Here is a 20,243-nt window from a genome sequence, read left to right on the forward strand (position 1 = left end):
CCTCTCCTGGGTTTTACTGGGGCTACTGCCCATTCAGCAAACCAAGTCTCCCAAGCACCAACTTTCCTAAAAAATAATGTGGTCAGGTCCTTTTCCTGGGGGTACCTCCTGGGTGGTGGTAAAACTGCTGCACTTTTGCGACTGTCCTCCTCCTAGTGGGCTCTAGTTTCCTGAAGTGGACTTTCTCCTCCTAATGTGCAAATCTTTTGGGTGGCCATCCGTAACACCTGATCTGATGCCATGCAAACAAGGGTAGATGAACTTCCTCTTGAGCCCACAAAGACCCCAGGGTTAGTACACATGTTCTACACAGAAACACCCCTTGTGGGAAAGAAGGCCCAGCTAACCTCAGAATAAACACAACGCAGAACCAACTATGTCAACTTTGGATGTAAACAACACATTACATGCGTCACCCAGCCAGACAAACCAAAATAACTTAAAGACAAAAAGAACATTGAAAACAGTTTCTTTCTTAGAGCTGTTTCTATTTCTTGAACATAAGGCTTTTTGAAAAGTTACTGTTTAAGATCATTAAACATCCCCCCCGGTACCCCAATTAACAAGATACTAATAAAAACTTGATCCTAAGGACTGACCCAACCTGGATATGTTCTAGAGTAGCAGGACAGATGGAAAGAAAAGAAAAAAAATGAAGAGTCAACTAGGACCATAAAGAAACTTAAAGTGTTGAAAGATTATGCCGATAAAAAAGACATGGAATAGTGGGTTTTTTCTTTCTCCTACTTTTATTTTTTTTAAATTTTACTTACATAAAAATATTTATCTGGGTAGCAAATGGGTATTTCAAGAAAATACCAAGGACACAATTTTAACTATTCCCATAGTGCAGTTAATTGATAAAAAGAGCCAAGGGTGCCCCCATGTGGCCATGGAGGAAAATGCTGCAGCTTAAGATGGAGGTGCTAACACCTTTTAAGAAGCCTCAGGTTTCCCACAGGGTTTTGCATCTTTTCCACACTTTGCAGTTTTATTACTTGTAGGATTTGGTATGTTTGCATCATAAGCCTTGATTTCTAACAAAAAGAGAGGTTTCATGTTTTAAATATATATACTAAAGTTTTAAGTAATAAACATGAACCATCAAGATTAGTGGAAACCCTACCACATGTCCAACCCTGCTAGGACATGCAGCAATGCTCTGATTAGTGAACAGTCAGGCAAGGATGTGGGGTGAGGGAACCAACCTGCTGGAAGCAAAGCAGTTTCCAAAGAACAAAAGCAGCTTTAGTCCACATTGGAAAACAAGTCCAGCTTCTGTTCCCATTGGAGTTATAGAAGATTGTAAGCCAACACCAGGGACCAGAATAGAATTTGAGATAATATCACAAAGATTTAATTTCATACCAATCCACCAACATGAACTTGATCTCTAGACATTTAAGGCAAATATCATTCAACATGATATATGGGTCAATAACCTGTTTCTTTAAAGAAAATAAATTCCTTTTCCCCCATATCAGAGGTATATACCATCACATTATCACCCAATTGTAAAGTATATGCATACTTGAAATAATTTTTATGTCTTATTAAAATGTTTTCAGAGTTCTCATTAGATAAACTATTCTCAGAGAAGGAAATGAAGACAACCAATAGCAAAGAAGGCACTCAGCTCTGGCAGTAGAAGCTTCCCTTGTCACATACTTTTTAAACTCTAAGAGCATTAACATAATATCTATAAAAGCTCACTTGTGACACCAAGCCTTAAACCTGGGGCACTGAAACACAAAGACACAAGACAAATCTTTCGTGCCTCCAGTTATTCAGCATATTCCCCGGGAATCTTTTAAGTACTAGATCTAAACAAAGGCTAATACTGTGACTGAAATACATTTTGAAGAGGCAAGGAGTGTAAATAAATACACTATTGTTAAAAACATGAAAAAATACCTGTAAGGTGTTAAATGAAAAACAGCGTAATATAAAACTGAAAATGGCATCAGCATGACCCAAGTTAAACCCCCACAATCACACACCCCACCTACAGAGAGGGAGACTAGAAGGAAATGCTCAAGTACCAGTAGTGGTTGTGTTTGAGAAGGCTGAGACGAGGGGTGACTTTGTTACCATTTTCTTTCACTTTTCCAAATTAATGAGTACATGCTACTCTTTTTTAATGAAACAAACAAATAAATAATAAATACTTATTGACCACTTGCTGAACGAATAGATGCCACCTACCTCAATTACCCTAAAATTCCATCAAGGTATAAACTGGATTTGGGTCTGGCATACAGTTAACTGTGTCATCACAGGTAAGTACAGCAGGACAGTGTGGATGGGTACAGGAGATGATTACTGGATTGGAGGAATCGAGGCCGTGGATTAAATCTTGACTCTGTGTGACCTAGCTCAAGACTCGTTTCCTCAGTCTGTCAAGTGAGAGGTCAGACTAGAATAGCGTTTCCTAATCTTCAGTGGGTTACTGACCACTCTTCTCCAGGAAAAAACAAAAAACAAACAACAAACAAACAAAAAACCCTACGTATGCTCACAGAGCTTTTAAAAAACAACCCAGGAGGTTTATGGATGCTCTAGAGAGTCACAGACCAGGGCAAGAACAATGATGGGTTAGTACGTTATCTTCTGCAGCTCAGGATCCACTGCCACAGTGAGGTGTATTATAGTCCTACTTTCATTTCCTGTATCTTTGCTGAGGGTCTGGTCTAGAAGCTACTGCAAAAATATGCTGAGGTCATAAGTATCCTGCCCTAACCAACAGCCACCTTTCAAAAGTGTGGCTTAACTACACAGCTCCAGTCTTCTTTGCAGATAACAAGGAATTCTGGCATCATACTAAAAACATCAGACTAAACAGAACACTGAAACTGAAACTGAAGCTAAGCATAAGGTAACCAAAACTCTAACAGAACAAAAAACGAAACCCCGTTTCCAGAGGCATTCCTGCTGAGCCCTGACATTCCAACTGGAAATGCGTTTTAAGAACATGGGTTACCTTGACCTCAGAATTCTCTACACTAACAGGTAAGCACAGAGGTGGTTTACAAAGGAGCCCACAAAAGACAGTATTTGATCAGCTACAACTTATTTGCCATAGATGAGCATTTCTTAAGCAGCCTACTGCACGTATCTAGTTCCACTGCTTATTTCTATCATCATTTACCCATTCAAAGCCAAGAAAATATTTTCCCCAACCCCAGGATTCAAACAGGATGGACAGTTTTCAGTTCTGAATACTCTTATATTAAAAAATAAAAATAAAAAACAAAACAAAGCTCCATTTCAAATGTTGTACACTAGTAAAACTGCTTACAAAACAGTACTTTCAACAGGTTGGAGGCAGGGGTATGGCTTCATTCTGTTGTGTCTCAGTCACATCTGGGAGTTTTGCTTACCTAATTGCTTCTGAAATAAGTGTCATCAAAACAGACATGAGTCAGGAATGTGACATTTCCAGGTGCTGCCCACATTCGCCCTTCTTCCGGCATTACTAAGCTTTCTCTCCCTGACTCTCCTACCACCTACCACCAATCCAGTTCTCTTCTTAGTACTGACACAGGGGTAATCAATCATATATACCCCGAGAAAGTCTTCAGTCTTCAGAGTATCTCTACAAAAGGGTACACAGCCTATTTGCCCAGGTGTCCTGCCTCCATTTACGGGATGAGAAAGCATGATGCTCTACACAATTATATCCCAGACCAGAACAATTCCAAAAGCAATCCTTTTGGCTTCAAAAGAAATCTAAAGCTAAGGTGACCAGTTTAAGTCAGGTTTAAATCCCTTTTGAGTCTTCTGATGGCTTTTTGTTGCTGCTGATAACCACAATTCTTCCTCTTAAACTACCATACTACGTACCCTGAAACTTTTAAAAAAATGGGAAAGGGGGAGGGTTAAAAAATGAATTTTTTTTCTGTTTTTAAAGATAATGCCACATAATGAGACCTACCAACAGGCCAATGGTACAATTCCTCTTGCCACCCCACCGCCCACTCCAAAACAAGTTGCTCTATAGAACTTTCCCAACTATGTTAGAAGTGTGGAGTTAGCTACCAACAAGCCTGAAGATTTGGTTACGTATATAGGTACAAAGCTGGTTCATCAAATCCCTGTTCTGACCCTCAACCCAATGCATTTCAACTAAGGCATCATCTACTTCCTTCTTAACGTTTATCAAACACTTGAATAGGTAATGTCCAGCCACTCCTTGAAGATGGTTCCCCTTTTCAGACACCGGATTGCTGAACTGCTCACAAGCCTCTTGGTCCTGGGTTTCACTGCTAGAGCCTTTACAACTTTCCAAACCCTCCATCTCTCCTTTTTCCTCACTCCTTTCGTCGTCCTCCATGGGTTCTGGGTTTTCTTCCTGAGAAAGCGAATCCTGGACTGAGCCATGGCCCCTCATAGGGGCTGACTCGCCTTCCTGTACAGCAGGCCCACACAGAGTACTCTCCCCAGGGCCCTGAGCCAAATCTTGGCTACTGCCAGACTCTTTGGGGGTGAACTTTTTCTCTTCCAAGGCTTGGATGACATCCTCAGGAGCTCGAGGAACTTCTCTCAGTTGTCTCAGCTGTCTCACTCGTTCTCTTTTCTTTCTCCTTAAATGAATCCAAGAGTTTTCTATGGCTGTTAGGAAAAGACTAACTTCCTCCTTTCCACAGGGAACTCGCTTATGCTGGACCTATTTGGAGATAAAACAAAATTTTATAGGAAATCACTTTTCTACTCAAAACTTCTTTAAATAAAAGGAAAAGAGCCCTGGCTGGTGTGGCTCAGGGGACTTAGTGCCTGCCTGTGAACCAAAGGGTTGCAGGTTTGAGTTCCAGTCAGGGCACATGCCTGGGTTGCAGGCCAGGTCCCTGGTTGGAGGCACGTGAGAGGCAACTGGTTGATGTATCTCTCACACACCCATGTTTCTCTCCTGCTTTTTCTCCCTCCCTTCCCCATCTCTCTAAAAATAAATAAATAAAATCTTTCTTTAAAAAAGGAAAAGAAAATAAAGAGATTATAAGTACTTTTTCAATGTGTTTACTAATCAGGTACCTTCAGATCAGTGAGAATTTTTTCAATCCATGTCGTTACAACCACTATGCCTTCCACTGTCTCAGAGCCCAAAGGTGACACTTTGAGGGATAATTCTTTCATCACAGACTCCAACACTACAAATGTTATGGGTTTCCTTGGCTTCTCTAGCTTTCTTCGCTTACTTGGTGGTGACTGAAAGAAAAAGAAGGCATGGGAGAAGAGGAGAAAGTTATCCAAATAATTTAATGCATTATAATGAACACAGCTGGGGAAATGTCCATGACTTGTTACCAATCACAGAGTACTCAAAACACAAAGGGTTTTTTTTGGTATGTATGTTTGTAATAGTTAACCCTGGAAAATAGGCTTATCACTTCCCAATTTTACAGAAGGGAAAAAACTAAAATACAGGGAGGCTGTGTAACCAGCTCAAGGCCACATAGGTAATAACTGCAAAGTTAGGATGGGACTCCAAACCCAGGTTTTTTCTGCCGTACCATGCTTCTGGTGTTCTGGCTCATATGTGGCAACTCCTCCAATAATTAAATATCCTTATCTACCTGTGATGTCCCCAATGGACCTGTGTAATTATTTCCTTCATGGCAACTCAAAGACTCCTGAAGGCACTGTGTTCTTTTCTATAAAGAACTTCATGGCTTAAAAATCTCCAACTTGTAGTCTGAGTTCACACTTGCTAAGGCTTGAAAGAAAATAGCTGGTGAGCTGCGGCTTGTGAGATCACATGCTAAAAATGAGCAGGGTGCTAGGATCACATGGGCGGAAGATGAGGACTGCTGATCTTGCTCCGTAGTAGAGCCACTGGCTTGGCACTGACTCTCAGTGTGGAGAGGAAGCACCAGAACCAATGAGAACAGTGAATTTGAAAGCTGATTCCACATAGTTCAAAGCTGTCATCTTCCTATTTCAAGCTTAAAAAGTGAATTGTACTCTACCCACTAGAGGGACTCAAGTTCCATTCTATAAACCAAATGACACTGCTGTATTTAAAATTTATTTCTTTAAAGTAAAAAGGTTTTAAATATTAAAAAAAAACTCAGCTAAAACCAGATATATTATTGACACTTTATTTTTCAAGACAGCCTCATACTTGTTGACAAAATTTATCCAAACTTAAAAAAAACTGAAGTAATTTTAAGGTCATGGTCAAGATGAACAGATGAAGATTATATGAAGAAAGGCTTAAAAAGAGAAACACCTACTTAGCATTTCAGATATTTTCCTACAAAAAATGAGTCCCTGATGAACTGTGTTGCTGTTAACTCCAAATCTACCTGGAAACAGTGTCAGATCAGGTGCAAACACACACACAGAAGGGTCTAACTACTGGGTGGGGCCTTGTAAGAGCTAACCAGCAATCCCATCCCCTGCACATACATACACAAAATAGTCAGTTTATTCTATGCTAGAAAACGTGATGAGACAAATTTATATTGACATTAAGCCAATAGTATTGTTATTACTCAACCGCCCAGCACAAGAAACATAATTTCCAGTCTACTGAGAGCCTAAATATTTTGCACTAAGGAGATGCAACTGGGTAGGAAGAAAGATGGTGGTGTATAGGAGGAAGGGGCACAAGAATCGGATTCACAAACAAAATAAACAAAACTGAAACAGACTGATGGCTGCCAGAGGGTAGAGGGGTTGGGGACTGAGTAAAAAAGGGGTGAGAACTACAAATTGGTAGTCACAAAACAGTCACAGGGATGTAAAGCACAGCATAGAAAATATAGTGAATAATACTGTAAGAACTATGTACAGTGCCACTACTGGGGGGAAACACCTTGTAAAGTCTAACTACTATGCTGCACACCTGAAAATCATACAAAGTAACATTGAATGTAAACTGCAAATGAAAAATAAAATCAGACTTCCGGCCAAGACGGAGGCATATGTGGAAACACTGTGCCCCCTCCCACAACTAAATTTAAAGACAGCTAAGTTTTAGAAACAAAATGCAGCCAAAACAGTGAAAACTGAACTGTACGGAAGTCCGACAACAACGAACCATTTAGCCAGACCAGTAAGAGGGGCGGAGGCAGGCGCAGAGGCAGGCGCAGAGGCAGAGTGGGGTTGGGCAAGAAAGATCGTTCAGTCGGACCAACCCAGGAGCGTCCTTGGCGGTGGTTGATGGATCCCAGGCGTGGGGTGGCGACGGGCGAACCCAGTGAGGGCACAGGGCTGCTGGCTGACTGCAACCACACATTCGTGTGCAGATAAACCAAGCAAAAGAGCGAACGATGAGCCAGACAGCTCAGACTAGGGCCCCAGTGATGGGAATTAGAGCCTGAAAGCACCAACTGGAAAGACTTTCTCGGTATTGAGGGGCTGGGAGAGGCTCCCAGGCTCACAGAGAGTTCATTGGAGAGACCCACAGGGTCCTGGAGAGTACACAGGCCCACACACCTGGGAACCAGCACCAGAAGGGTCGAATTTGCTTGGGGGAAGCCAAAGAGGGGACAGAAATCTGAGAGAGGGGAGCAGAGCAAAGCGCCATTTTTCCCCTCCCTGACCCCACCCCCACATACAGCATCACAACCCAGCAAGTGGGTTGCACGGCCCTGGTGAACACCTAAGGCTCTGCCCCTCATACATAACAGGTGCGAACAGACCAAACATTATGACTCAAGAACAGCTCAAAGCCCCAGAGCTTATAATTCTAAGTGACAAAGAAATAGCCAAACTTTCAGATGCACAGTTCAAAATACTGGTGATCAGGACGCTCACAGAATTGGTTGATTTTAGCCACAAATTAGAGGAACATATGAAGGCTAAACTGATTGAAATGAAAGGAAATGCATAGGAAACCAATAGTGATGGAAAGGAAACTGGAACTCAAATCAAGGGAGTGGACCAGAAGGAAGAAAGAAATGACCAAACAGAATAAAGAAACAAGAATTCAAAAAAATGAGGAGAGGCTTAGGAACCTCCAGGACATTTTTAAACGTTCCAACATCCGGATTATAGGGGTAGAGACGGGGAAGAGGAACAGCCACGAATGGAAAACTTATTTGAACAAATAATAAAGGAGAACTTCCCCAGTCTGGCAAAGGAAATAGACTTCCAGGAAATCCAGGAAGCTCAGAGAGTCCCAAACAAGTTGGACCCAAGGAGGAACACACCAAGGCACATCATAATTACATTAGCCAAGATTAAAATGAAGGAGAGAATCCTAGAAGCAGCAAGAGATAAGGGGACAGTCACCTACAAAGGAGTTCCCATCAGACTGTCAGCGGATTTCTCAAAAGAGACCTTACAGGCAAGAAGGGGCTGGAAAGAAGTATTCCAAGTCATGAAATCCAAAGACTTACATCCAAGACTGCTCTATCCAGCAAAACTTTCATTTAGAATGGAAGGGCAGATAAAGTGCTTCTCAGATAAGATCAAATTCAAGGAGTTCATCATCACCAAGTCCTTATTATATGAAATGTTAAAGGGACTTACCTAAGAAAAAGATAAAAAATATGAACAGTAAAAGGACAGCAAACTCACAGTTATTTACAACCACACCTAAAACAAAAGCAAACCAAGAGGACAGCTAGATCAGGAGCAGAACCATAGAAATGAAGAACACATGGAGGGTTAGCAACAGGGGAGTGGGAGGAGGAGATGGGGGAAGAAGGTACACAAAATAATAGCATAGATGGTAGGTAAAAAATAGATAGGGGGGAGGGCAAGAATAGTAGGGGAAATATAGAACCTAAAGAACTTGAGACATGTGGTCATAAACTAAAGGGGGGGAATGGTGGGGGGAGGGGGTGTGCAGGGTGGAGGGGAATGAAGGGGGGAATAGAACAACTCTAATGGTATAATCAATAAAATATATTTAAAAAAAATAAAATAAAATGAAACTCCTCTTGTCTCAGATATGGCTCTTTTATCTTGCACCCTGGCCCCAGTTTTCCATACAAAATGATAACTGACCAATCTGGATACACAAATATACACACACAGTCTTAGGATTATTTCAGTTTTACTCTATTATACCATATCGGTACTCAAGCAAGAGAATTTGTACTCTCAAAATTCTCAAAGTTTTTAAATAATTAAAGATGAACTTAAGCCTGGCTTATAGCAATCGTTCCTCTCCCCCTCAGATTTGTACTGAAAATTCTTGGTAGGCAGGGCCAGAGTAAAATACAGAAGCAGGTCCTTAGAAATTAATAGTTAAAATCAACCCCACAGGTCCCTGGTAGTAGGTAAATTTTATCACCTGCCACAACACTAGTAAATAGAAGCTCTTTGTTTTTCCCCAATTGAGATTATCTTATTTTGTGAATATGCTTATAATTTCAAACCACAGGTTTTTTAAAAAAGATTTTATTTATTTATTTCCTCTAGAGAGAGAGTGGAAGACAGGCAGAAAGAGAAGGAGAGAAACAACCAATGTATGACTGGTTCTCATGCACCCCCCACTGGGGACCTGGCCTGAAACTCAGGCATGTGCCCTGACTGGAAATCGAACAGGAGACCGTTTGGTTCACAGGTCACCACTGAATCCACTGAGCCACAACAGCCAGGGCTCAAACCACAAATGGTTTATTATTTATTTATTTATTTATTTTTAAAGATTTTATTCGTCTATCTTTAGAGGGGAAGGGAAGGAGAGAGGGAGAGAAGTATCAATGTATGGTTGCCTCTCCGGCGTCCCCTGCTGGGAACTGGCCTGCAACCCAGGCATGTGCCCTGACTGGGAATTGAACCGCGATCCTGTGGTTCACAGGCCCGTGCTCAATCCACTGAGCTACACCAGCCTGGGCTCAAACCACAAATGTTTTAAATGAAAAGTGCTATATTCAAACTGTCATAATGTAGTTTAACAGGCAAGATAACAAATAATCCACCATTTTAAAGTGTAATTAAAACTCAATTCTTTACAATGGCTAATTCAGTTTAATGCAAAGGACCAGCAGATAAATTTACAACTGATTTCACATTAGAAGATGTTAATGTTACCCAGCTGAAATTACAATGTGAGAGGCTTGATGGGAAGCAGTAAAGTCCACAGTGTATACAGGTTTGGTATCTTTTGAATTGCAAGGATTCAATGAATCATAATCAGCAGGTGGAGGACCTTCAAATGTTATTTTGTTGCATTATTAAAAAAACATTACCCTGCCTGGCTGGTGTAGCTCAGTGGATTGAGCATGGACCTGCAAATCAAAGGGTCATCGATCTGATTCCCAGTCAGGGCACACGCCTGGGTTGCAGGCCAGGTCCCCAGTAGGGGGGACGTGGAGGGCAACCACACACTGACGATTCTCTCCCTCTCTTTCTCCTTCCCTTCCCCCCTCTCTAAACAAACAAACAAACAAACAAATAAATAAAAAGAAAAAGAAAGCAAAATAACCAAGCGTTTATCCTGCTTTTACCAGATGAACTCTTGGGTAACAAAATCTTTACCTGAAATAAGTAAAGATTTTAAAATTTTATTTATTTATTTTCAGCGAATAGGGAAGTGAGGGAGAAAGGGAGAGAAACACCGATGTGCGAGAGATACACTGACCGGCTGTCTCTCACACACCCTGAACCAGGGACCTGGCACACAACCCAGACACATGCCTTGACTGGGAATCGAACCAGCAACCCTTTGGTCCGTAGGCCAGCACTACTCAATCCACTGAGCCGCACCATCCAGGGCAGGAAAGATTTTTTTAAACAACACACAAAAAGCACTAACCACCACAAAGGAAAAGACTGGCACACTGGGTTAAACTAAAATTACGATTTGTTTTTTATGCAAAGGTGTTGACAAGCTAACACCTCGGAGAAAATATTAGTAACATACAGAGTGGGGAAAGAGTAGGTTTATAGTTGTTCATATGGAAAATAATACAATAATAAATAAGCATAATATAAGAACTATTTTACGTACTCACAACTATAAGCCTTTGCCCCACCCTGTACTAAAAGGAGGCCTATATCCAGAAAAATACTGAAAATGGCTATACTTCTATTTTTCTTTTTACATTATTTATTATTGTATTTTTCCATTACCATTTATCCCCCCATATAACCTCTTCCACCTCCACGCTCTCCCAGCAATCACCACTGTTGTCCATGTCCATGAGTTCTTTTTTTCTTTTTTGTTCAATCCCTCCACCCCCACTCCCTCCAGAACAATTCCATTTTTAAAAAATGTAGTAATAAAATAGGCAAGAAATGCAGACACTTGACATAAAGAGAACACCCAAACAATGGCTATCTTAAAAGATGTTAAACTTCATGACCCACCAATTCCACTCCTAGGTACATACTCAACTGAAATGTAAACATGTACAAGAATGTTCCACAGAAACATTATTCATACTGGAAACAATTCAAATGTCTCTAAATAGTAAAATGGATAAACTGTAGTATACTCATAAGATACAGTAATATTGTTTCAAAGGACAAACTCTTCCTCAAACCAACGCAGATAAATCCCACATAAATAATTTGTATGAAAGAAACTAGATACCAAAGATCACCAACAGGAGGGAGGGGTTAGTAATTACAAGTGAGCATGAGAGGAATTTGGGTTACTGGTAAACAAGTCATTAAGATTCAAATTTATAACTAGTATCTTTTTATAAAAGCACGTACCTTTCCATTTTTAAAAGTTTACAAAATTGTATCTGAATAGAAACAGAACCAAGGCAATTAAAATGGCCTAAAGTTGACAAACGAAGAAGTCAAAGTGAAAGTATATCTTTTTCTAGAGCATTGCTATCCAGTAGAACTTTCTGTGATGACAGAAATGTTCTGTATCTGTGCTGGCCAATACGGTAGCTTCTAGCAACATGTGGTTATTGGAACACTTGAAATGTAGGTAGTGAGACTCAGAAACTGAATTTTAATTTAATTTAATTTAAAGAGTCAAGGCACTCATGACCAGCATACTGGACAGCACAGATCAAGAGCTATGGAGGTACTACCACCCTGGCCAGTGTGGCTCCGATGGCTGGAGCAACATCTGTCCTGTAAACCCAAAGGTCAGGGGTTTGATTCCTGGTTAGGGCACATACCTATGTTGCGAGCTTGGTCCCTCGCTGGGGAGCCTACAGGAGGCAACCAATCAATGTTTCTCTGTTACACTGATGTTCTCCCCCCACTCCCCACCTAAAAGCAGTAGAAAAAAAAAAAGTCCTCAGGTGAGGATTAAAAAAAAAAGAGTGCTCTATGTAGGCACCACTATAGAAAACAGAACCCACACTATTGTATGTTCTTTCTGGGGAGTGGGATAGTATAAAAAGGTCGTGATGGGGCTAACTTGCTTATGATAAATTCTTTTGTACTATTTGATGTGTAAAATTAAATTTTAATTTTAAAAAAGAAACTACTCACCCCCGCTGGGTGAGTGTGTTGCTGCAGTGTCATCCTGTACACCAAGGGTTGTGGGTTTGATCCCCAGTCAGGACACACACCTGGATTGTGAATTTAATCACTGGTTTGGGTGCATACAGAAGGTAACCAACCAATCTTGGTTCTGTTTCATATAGATGTTTTTCTCTCTCCCTACCACCCACATCCAGCCCCCTTCCTTTTTCTCTAAAATCAATTAAAAAGAAATCCTTGGAAGAGAATTAGGTAAAAAGAAAAGGAAAAAAAAAAAAAGACTTCTGGCCAAGATGGAGGCGTAGGTGGAAACACTGTGCCTCCTCACACAACCAAATTTAAGGGCAACAAAGATTTAGAAACAAAAACACAACCAAAACAGACAGAAAACTGAACTGTATGGAAGTCCGACAACAAACCATTTACCCAGACTGGTAAGAGGGGCGGAGTTGGTGGCTGGCAGAGAGGGGTCACAGCAGGAAAAAGCGGTGGCTGCTGGACTGACCCAGGTGCGCAGGCAGCAGCTGGTAGATCCCAGGCATGGGGTGGCAACACGCAGACTCAGTGAGGTGTGCAAGGCTGCTGGCTGACCATGGTCACACATTAACACACAGACAAAGCAGGTGAAAAAACGGACAGTGAGACAGATGGTGCGACACAGGGCCCCAGTGCTGGAAAATAAAGCCTAAAAGCACTAATTGGAAAAACTTGGAGGTTGAGGTGCCAGGAGAGGCTCTCAGCCTCACAGGAGAGTTCATTGGAGAGACCCACAGGGTACTAGACATACACAAGCCCACACACCCAGGAATCAGCACCAGAAGGGCCCAGTTTGCTTGTAGGAGGTGGCAGAAGGGACCCAGATCCAAAAAAGAGTGGAGCGAATGCCATTGCTCCCTCTCTGACCCCATGCCGACATACAGCATCACAACCCAGCGACCTTGGTGACCCACCCTGGTGAATACCTAAGGCTCCACAACTCATACATAACAGGCGCGAAAGACCAAAACATTATGGCTCAAGCAGAAGAACAGCTCAAAGCCCCACAGCCAATACTTCTAAGTGACCAAGAGATAGCCAACCTATCAGATGCACAGTTCAAAATATTGGTGATCAGGATGCTCACAGAACTGGTTGATTTTGGTCACAAATTAGATGAACAAATGAAGGCTACACTAAGTGAAATGAAGGAAAATGCAGAGGGAACCAACAGTGATGGAAAGGAAACTGGGACTCAAATCAATGGAGTGGACCAGAAGGAAGAAAGAAACAACCAAACAGAAAAGAATGAAGAAACAAGAATTCAAAAAAATGAGGAGAGGCTTAGGAACCTCCAGAACAACTTTAAACATTCCAATATCCTAATCATAGGGGTGCCAGAAGGAGAAAAGGAAGAGCAAGAAATTGAAAACTTATTTGAAAAAATAATGAAGGAGAATTTCTCCAACCTGGCAAAGGAAATAGCCTTCTAGTAAGTCCAGGAAGCTCAGAGAGTCCCAAAGAAGTTGGACCCAAAAAGGAACACACCAAGGTAAATCATAATTACATTACCCAAGATTAAAATAAGTAGAGAATCTCAGAAGCAGTAAGAGAAAAGGAGACCATTACCTACAAAGGAGTTCCCATCAGACTGTCAGCTCATTTCTCTAAAGAGACCTTACAGGCAAGAAGGTGCTGGAAAGAAATATTCCAAGTCATAAAAGGCAAGGATCTACATCCAAGGTGGCTCTATCCATCAAAGCTCTCATTTAGAAGGGAAGTGCAGATAAAGGGCTTCTCAGATAAGTTAAAGGAGTTCATCATCACCAAGCCCTTATTATATGAAATGTTAAAGGGACTTATCTAAGAAAAAGATAAAAAATATGAACAGTGAAAGGACAGCCAACTCACAGTTATTAACAACCACACCTAAAACAAAAGCAAACTAAAAGGAAAGCTAGATCAGGAGCAGAACCATACAAATGGAGATCACATGGAGGGTTAGCAACAGGGGAGTGGGAGGAGGAGAAGTGGGGAGAAGGTACAGAGAATAAGTAGCATAGACAGTAGGTAGGTAGAAAACAGATGGGGGGAGGGCAAGAATAGTATGGGAAATGTAGAAGTTAAAGAATTTGTGACTCATGGACATGAACTAAAGGGGGAGAATGGGGTGGATGGGAGTGTGCAGGGTGGGGGGAATGAAGGGGGGGAATAGGACAACCATAATGGCATAATCAATTATACATATATATGTATATATGTATATATATGTGTGTGTATGTATGTATATACATGTGTACACACACACACACACACATAAATAAAGAAGCTATGTTATAGTCTTAAGAACTAGAACTGTACTTAAATAACAATAAAATTTAAAAAATCAAACCCAGTTTTAAAGCACAAAGGTATTCTATTTTGAATACTATTCCAAATCAGCTATGTGGGCTTTGAAAACAATTTTAACTCAAAAAGAGAATTCCCTTAGAAATTAAAAGTAATTAGAAACTGAAACCAAAATAAAATGTTTTGATAAATGGCAACAGAACAAATATAAGACCTACTAACCCAGGAGGGGGTGTTTGGGGTGATTGGTGCCACTGATGCTAAACACCTAAATTTGTAACTCAATAAAAAGTGACAATCCAAACAAACAAACAAAAAAGATGCATCAAACTAGCACTGTAGTTAATTCTGTAAGCTGCATTTTGGGGCCAGAAAGGTAAAAGAAAATAAAAATAGAAATGATTCTATAAATAAAATTAACCTTTTTTATGATTTATAAAATTAACCCTATTATTTGTCATACTTTGTAAAAATAATAACGGAACCAAATGATAAATATCGGGTACTCTTATGTCAATTTGACTCAGTATTAAAATTAATTAATTTTTAAAAATGAAAATAAACACATGTATGGAATAGAATACAAACTTCAAATGGATTTTAAAACAGGAAAGTATAGGACACTTCACGGGCAGAGCGTGCTTTATCATCATGTTGGTGCGCAGGGGTTTGTCAGTAACTGTTTTCTGCTATCGTTGGTACTTCAGTGGAAAAGTCTGAGAATCACTGTCCTACATCTTTGTTCCTTTATTTTCATTCATTTGATGATTACTATTTGAGGACCAGACATTTATGCTAGGTTGGGGCTACATAAAGATACAATGATAGGAATACAGACAAGTACTACAGTGAAGATAGGAGAGGGTCCCAACGTTAGCTTCAGAAGAGTCAGGACAAGATTCACAGAAGGTAATATCTGAACTAACTTGATAGATGAGGAATCTGATGGTCACAGAGGACTCTCCTGATAATTTTTAGTAATCTAGTGACTACTTGGGTATTCTCTTCATGTCAAAAAAAAAAAGGAATCTCAGCAGTAACTCAACATTACTGTAGCACCAAACTGGAAAATGATAATACAATATATTTTACTGAGAACTTACTATTTAGCAGGCACCGTGTTAAGTATATTTAATCCATAAAACCCTATGTGATAGGTATTATCATTACCCCCCATTTTACAAATGAGGAAACTGAAGCTTAGAGAAGTTAAATAACCTGCTCAACATAAAACTAGGCAGGGGCCAGCTCACAAAAGGCATTTTCTATATACTATACAATAGTTTAAGTGTTTATCCACCAAGCCAGAGTTAAACAAATGACCAACTCAAAGTATATACAAATGACTGAAAAAGATAAGTACCAGTCCAGAGATTTCTATGGGCTGCAGGAGAGGGAAGTCCGAGAGAAGGTCCAGACAGAAAACGGACTGTGAACAAAGGCTTTTATGATCCCAAAGTCAAAGCTGACTGGGTGCCAATATGGCAGAAAACCGTATAGTCAGAAAAACAGGGAGCAACTAGGATAAAGTCAGAGAGATCTGGAAGGCCCAATGAGCCAAATAAGGACACTGGCATTGAGTCCTTTCTTTGAGCAGAAAGGTGAGCTAAGGATGAGACCAAGCGACTCTTACAAGAAAAGGGGGGTTGCTGAGGATGGTCTACAAGCATGTAGACCATGTAGACCTCAGGGTCCACATGAGCAGGCTCTAACATGGCCAGAGTGGAACAAAAGGCAGTACTGCAGAAAGCAAGAGTATCAGAGTGACAAAGAGTACAGGCTATGAAATCAGATTAACTGGGCTCCAATCTGATGTTTCGGAGCCTCCAGTTTACTCATTTAGTAAGTGGAAATAGTACCATCTCATTCATTTGATTGTTGTCAGGTTTATATGAAATGATAATGTGTTTGAAGTGAACCATTCAAACAACAAAGACAATATCCAGTTCTTCAAATCTACTAATGTTCTGCTCACAATGCTGCACCTTAGTTGTACTACGTCACTGCTTTCCACGGTCAGAAAATACTGAGCACCAACAGGAACAATTCCTCTTCCATGAAGTCACCTCTGACAGCCCAGCCCAAACCGCTGCCTTTTCTCAACTCTAATTCTCAACCATTCTGGGAATGGTTTTATTTATTTATCTTTAGAGGGGAAGGGAAGAAGAGAAGGAGAGAAATATCAATGTATGGTTGCCTCTCGTAAGTCCCCTGCTGGGAACTGGCCTGCAACCCAGGCATGTGCCCCGACTGGGAATCGGACCGCAATTGTGTGGTTCGCAGGCCTGCGCTCAATCCACTGAGCTACACCAGCCAGGGATCAAACTATTTCTTAACAAAGAATCCTTCAAACAATTAAAATCAATACATAACACTGCTAAAAGCAGATAGCTCTGGTTAAAATGAGAGTGAGGCCTGAAGTACCAACTTGATGTCTGCCCCCCAACTGTCATCCCCTGGGACATTTACAAGGAATCCCTAATCTATCTGGAACTTGTTCGGAAATCCTATGGAGTTATCAGCACAGCCACTGTCAGGAGACCCCAAACCCTGACACTAACAAGGCGACCTAATTAATTTTCCTCTTCCCTCCCCCTGCTTTCCAATCCCAAAGGCTCTCTAGTCATTATTCCCTGGGCAGGGAAGTCCTAGTAAGTACCTTGAATGCAGAGGAAGAATTTTTTAAAACCAAAGTTCCCGGGCAAGGCTCATACCAAGAGTGCCCAACTTGCTGGAGACACATTATTTTTTCTTTTTCTTTTAACAAGCATCAAACTTCTGGAAGCAAAGCTAAAATAATGCCTGGAGCAATCAGAAAGAAGCTGGGACAAAGAGGCATTCTAAGTGGCTTGTTAAAATTCTGCAAAGAAACAGTCCTTACAAGATGCTTCCTTATATCCATCATCAATCAAAAATGATTGTAGAAAAATGCTATCAACACTAAGACTTATCTTTTTGTTGCTAAAATAAATCCAGACAAGAGCAATGGCCTTGGTGTAGGCACTTGAATCAGGAGTGAATAGAATTTTTCAGTACTCAGCACCAATAGAAAGGAGTCAGTTAGGTCTGAGATAAGTAAAAACAGAAGTTGCCATAGTAACCTGCACATTTACCCTAAAAAGGCTGTACTGAGGATGAGAGACAGGGAAGTAGGTCAATATTTCTGCCTAATGAGCTCTAGTTCTTGGCCTCCTCTCCTCATCTAAAGTAGCATCTTTCTTTTCCACCCCCAAAAGTAGCAAGAGGGGGAAAATCAGGCGATAGTTATTCCTTCAAAAAGCACAGGGTTGTCCAAGCAGAAAGGAGGAGAACCAAGAGAACAGCCCACGAAAAACCTCATGCATGCCCTGGGACTGCCCCTGGAAAAGCAGTTACTGATCAAGGGAACCAGTGCTAAGAAACTGTTGCTGGGTTACCACAAGTCAGAAATTGCCATTTTCCCTGTAGCAGTTTAAGTGCACCTAATGGAACACCTGGGAATGCGTTATTAAGAGCTTTGGGTTGGGATAGTGATGGGGAGGGATGAGTACTCTGGAATGGAAGAAACTGGCGACTCAGCAAAAGGCATTCTTTGACGGCTGAAACTATGAAAAGGGCTCAAGGATGGCCTAAAAGACAGGGAGGGAAGCTTGCAAGATTCCTTTTCAAAATAAGCTGCTTTTGCTAACACAGAAACATAGTGCCCTTTGATACTTTGATCTGAAATAGCTACTAATACAGAGTGTGAGGGCAACTCTGGTCTCCGAGATGATGTGAAGAGTGCCAGAGCTCAATAAGAGCTCTTCCACCCGCAGTGTCAACAAATGTGGGAAGCAAGTTAAACAGAAACATTTGGAAACAGGTGTAGTTCCACTTTCCTGCAGCTGCTAGTGTCTGCATAGGAATAACCCAGGGCATTAGAAATGATTTTAACAATCTGGTGTGACAGCCGTAGTATTCTAGAAGATGACAGAAAAAGGAGCAAGGTCCAAAAAGCAAAAACATCTTTTTAACCAGTGACTATTTCAAACTCTAACCTTTAGATACCCTATAGCAATCACTATACAGAGAGGTGGGTCTAGGCTTCCATGGGACAGGCCATTCAAACTTGACTGTGAAACTTATTTCAACTCAGCAACATACCTATTTGCAGAGTGTTAGGAAGGACAAGCTCAGTTTCAAATTCAAGCTCATGTATTCAGAAACATCTGCAAATTGTCCCCTTCTACATCTGCATGTGTCTCTATTCCTCTGCCCTGAGAGTGGGGAAAGAAGCTCATAGACACAGCAACATTTAAGATGACTTTAGGGACAGAGAGCAGCTAAAACCTTTGTAGAGGAGCACTGAGAATTACCCTATTCTATGGGCAAAGGTCTAGAGATCTGAAGGGTCAGGTACTGGCCTCCATCAACACTATGGGCAGGAGGAGCACAAACGGAGCCAAGTGTGCCTAAACTTAAGGGGGGAGACTACGGACAACGAGAGTCAATCACTTTTACGAGGGAAATGTGAGAACAAACAGATGCGATTATATTACAACTTTTCAGTATAGCCCAGAAAAAATATATTCAGTCTCACCAGTTCCTAAGTCTTTTTCCTTTATATATAGCAGCAAAGAGGAAAAAGGAGAAGTTTGTGGAACAAATAATTTTTTTTAAATGTTCTATTACAAAAAATGTTCAAGCTCAAGCATATACAAAGTAGAGAGAATAGGATGATTGTTTTAAAAGCTTCAAAAATGATCAGCATTCTAGTGTTAATCATAAGCCAATATAGGGATCATTCTAGTGAAGTGTTCTAAGTGTTACACATCAAAAGCCTGCAAACCCAAACGGCAAATTTCTGTGGATAACTGAGAGCCCCAGGAGATAGCTATTCTAGGAAAGGAGCAGCGGGCAAAGAAAAACAGACTTCCACTTCACTTTTTGAGGAATGTCCAAAAGAATAATTATAATCACAAAGTGTTTTCTACAACTTATTTTATCTGAATTTGTAATTCCTAAAAGATGTACTTCCAATTCATTTATGCTTGCTGAGCAAGAAGCACTGTGTTGCACCAACTCATAAGAAAGGCCCCACAGCGACCACAGCCAGCCTTCCAAGACTGTGTCTTATTCACAAGCACTTTCCATCCTGACGCAAGCATTTAGAGCAAACTTCAGGGATACAGGACAGCACAAATTTAGTTCATTTATGACCTACTAAAACCCACCACGTGCTGGCATTTGGAGAAATTGAAGCAAGGTCTCTACTTACTGGTACTCTTACATCATCATAAAAACTCCAAGCCAAGGCCCATCTCATTGTCCGACCTTGACAGAATTCAGTGTAGGTGACTTTAGGAACCTGAAACCAATAAGCACAGCATCTGATCAAACTGAAGTCATTCTATCAATATGTTTCTGGCTGCTGCCTCATGTGAAATTGTGTGTTGGTCTTTCCTTTTATCAGTTAACAAACACTACTATCAAAAACAATTATGCCCAACTGCCTAAAATCAATGAATAAATTATCTCAACAAAGTTACAAGATTTCCCCCTGCACTACGATAAAACATTAGAGAGAATTTATAGTTCTGGCTTGCAATCCA

At 40.8% G+C, this 20,243-nt stretch overlaps 1 protein-coding gene across 2 annotated transcripts in view; it reads right to left on the reverse strand.

Annotated features, from left to right (window-relative positions):
* Positions 1-730: 730 nt before the first annotated feature.
* METTL16 (methyltransferase 16, RNA N6-adenosine) overlaps positions 731-20,243 on the reverse strand; it is a 79,361-nt gene continuing 59,848 nt past the window's right edge. For both annotated transcript variants that reach the window (XM_037070187.1, XM_037070186.1), the window contains 3 exons: positions 19,910-19,999; positions 5,029-5,202; positions 731-4,666 (listed from right to left, as the gene is read on the reverse strand). In XM_037070187.1, the coding sequence (XP_036926082.1) occupies positions 4,031-4,666; positions 5,029-5,202; positions 19,910-19,999 (900 nt within the window). In that variant the 3' untranslated portion in view covers positions 731-4,030. The remainder of the gene's footprint in view (positions 4,667-5,028; positions 5,203-19,909; positions 20,000-20,243) is intronic.

This window comes from Sturnira hondurensis, unplaced genomic scaffold (genome assembly GCF_014824575.4).
Source record: "Sturnira hondurensis isolate 20B ecotype Veracruz unplaced genomic scaffold, ASM1482457v3 Scaffold0018728, whole genome shotgun sequence".
NCBI classification, from domain to species: Eukaryota; Metazoa; Chordata; class Mammalia; order Chiroptera; family Phyllostomidae; genus Sturnira; species Sturnira hondurensis.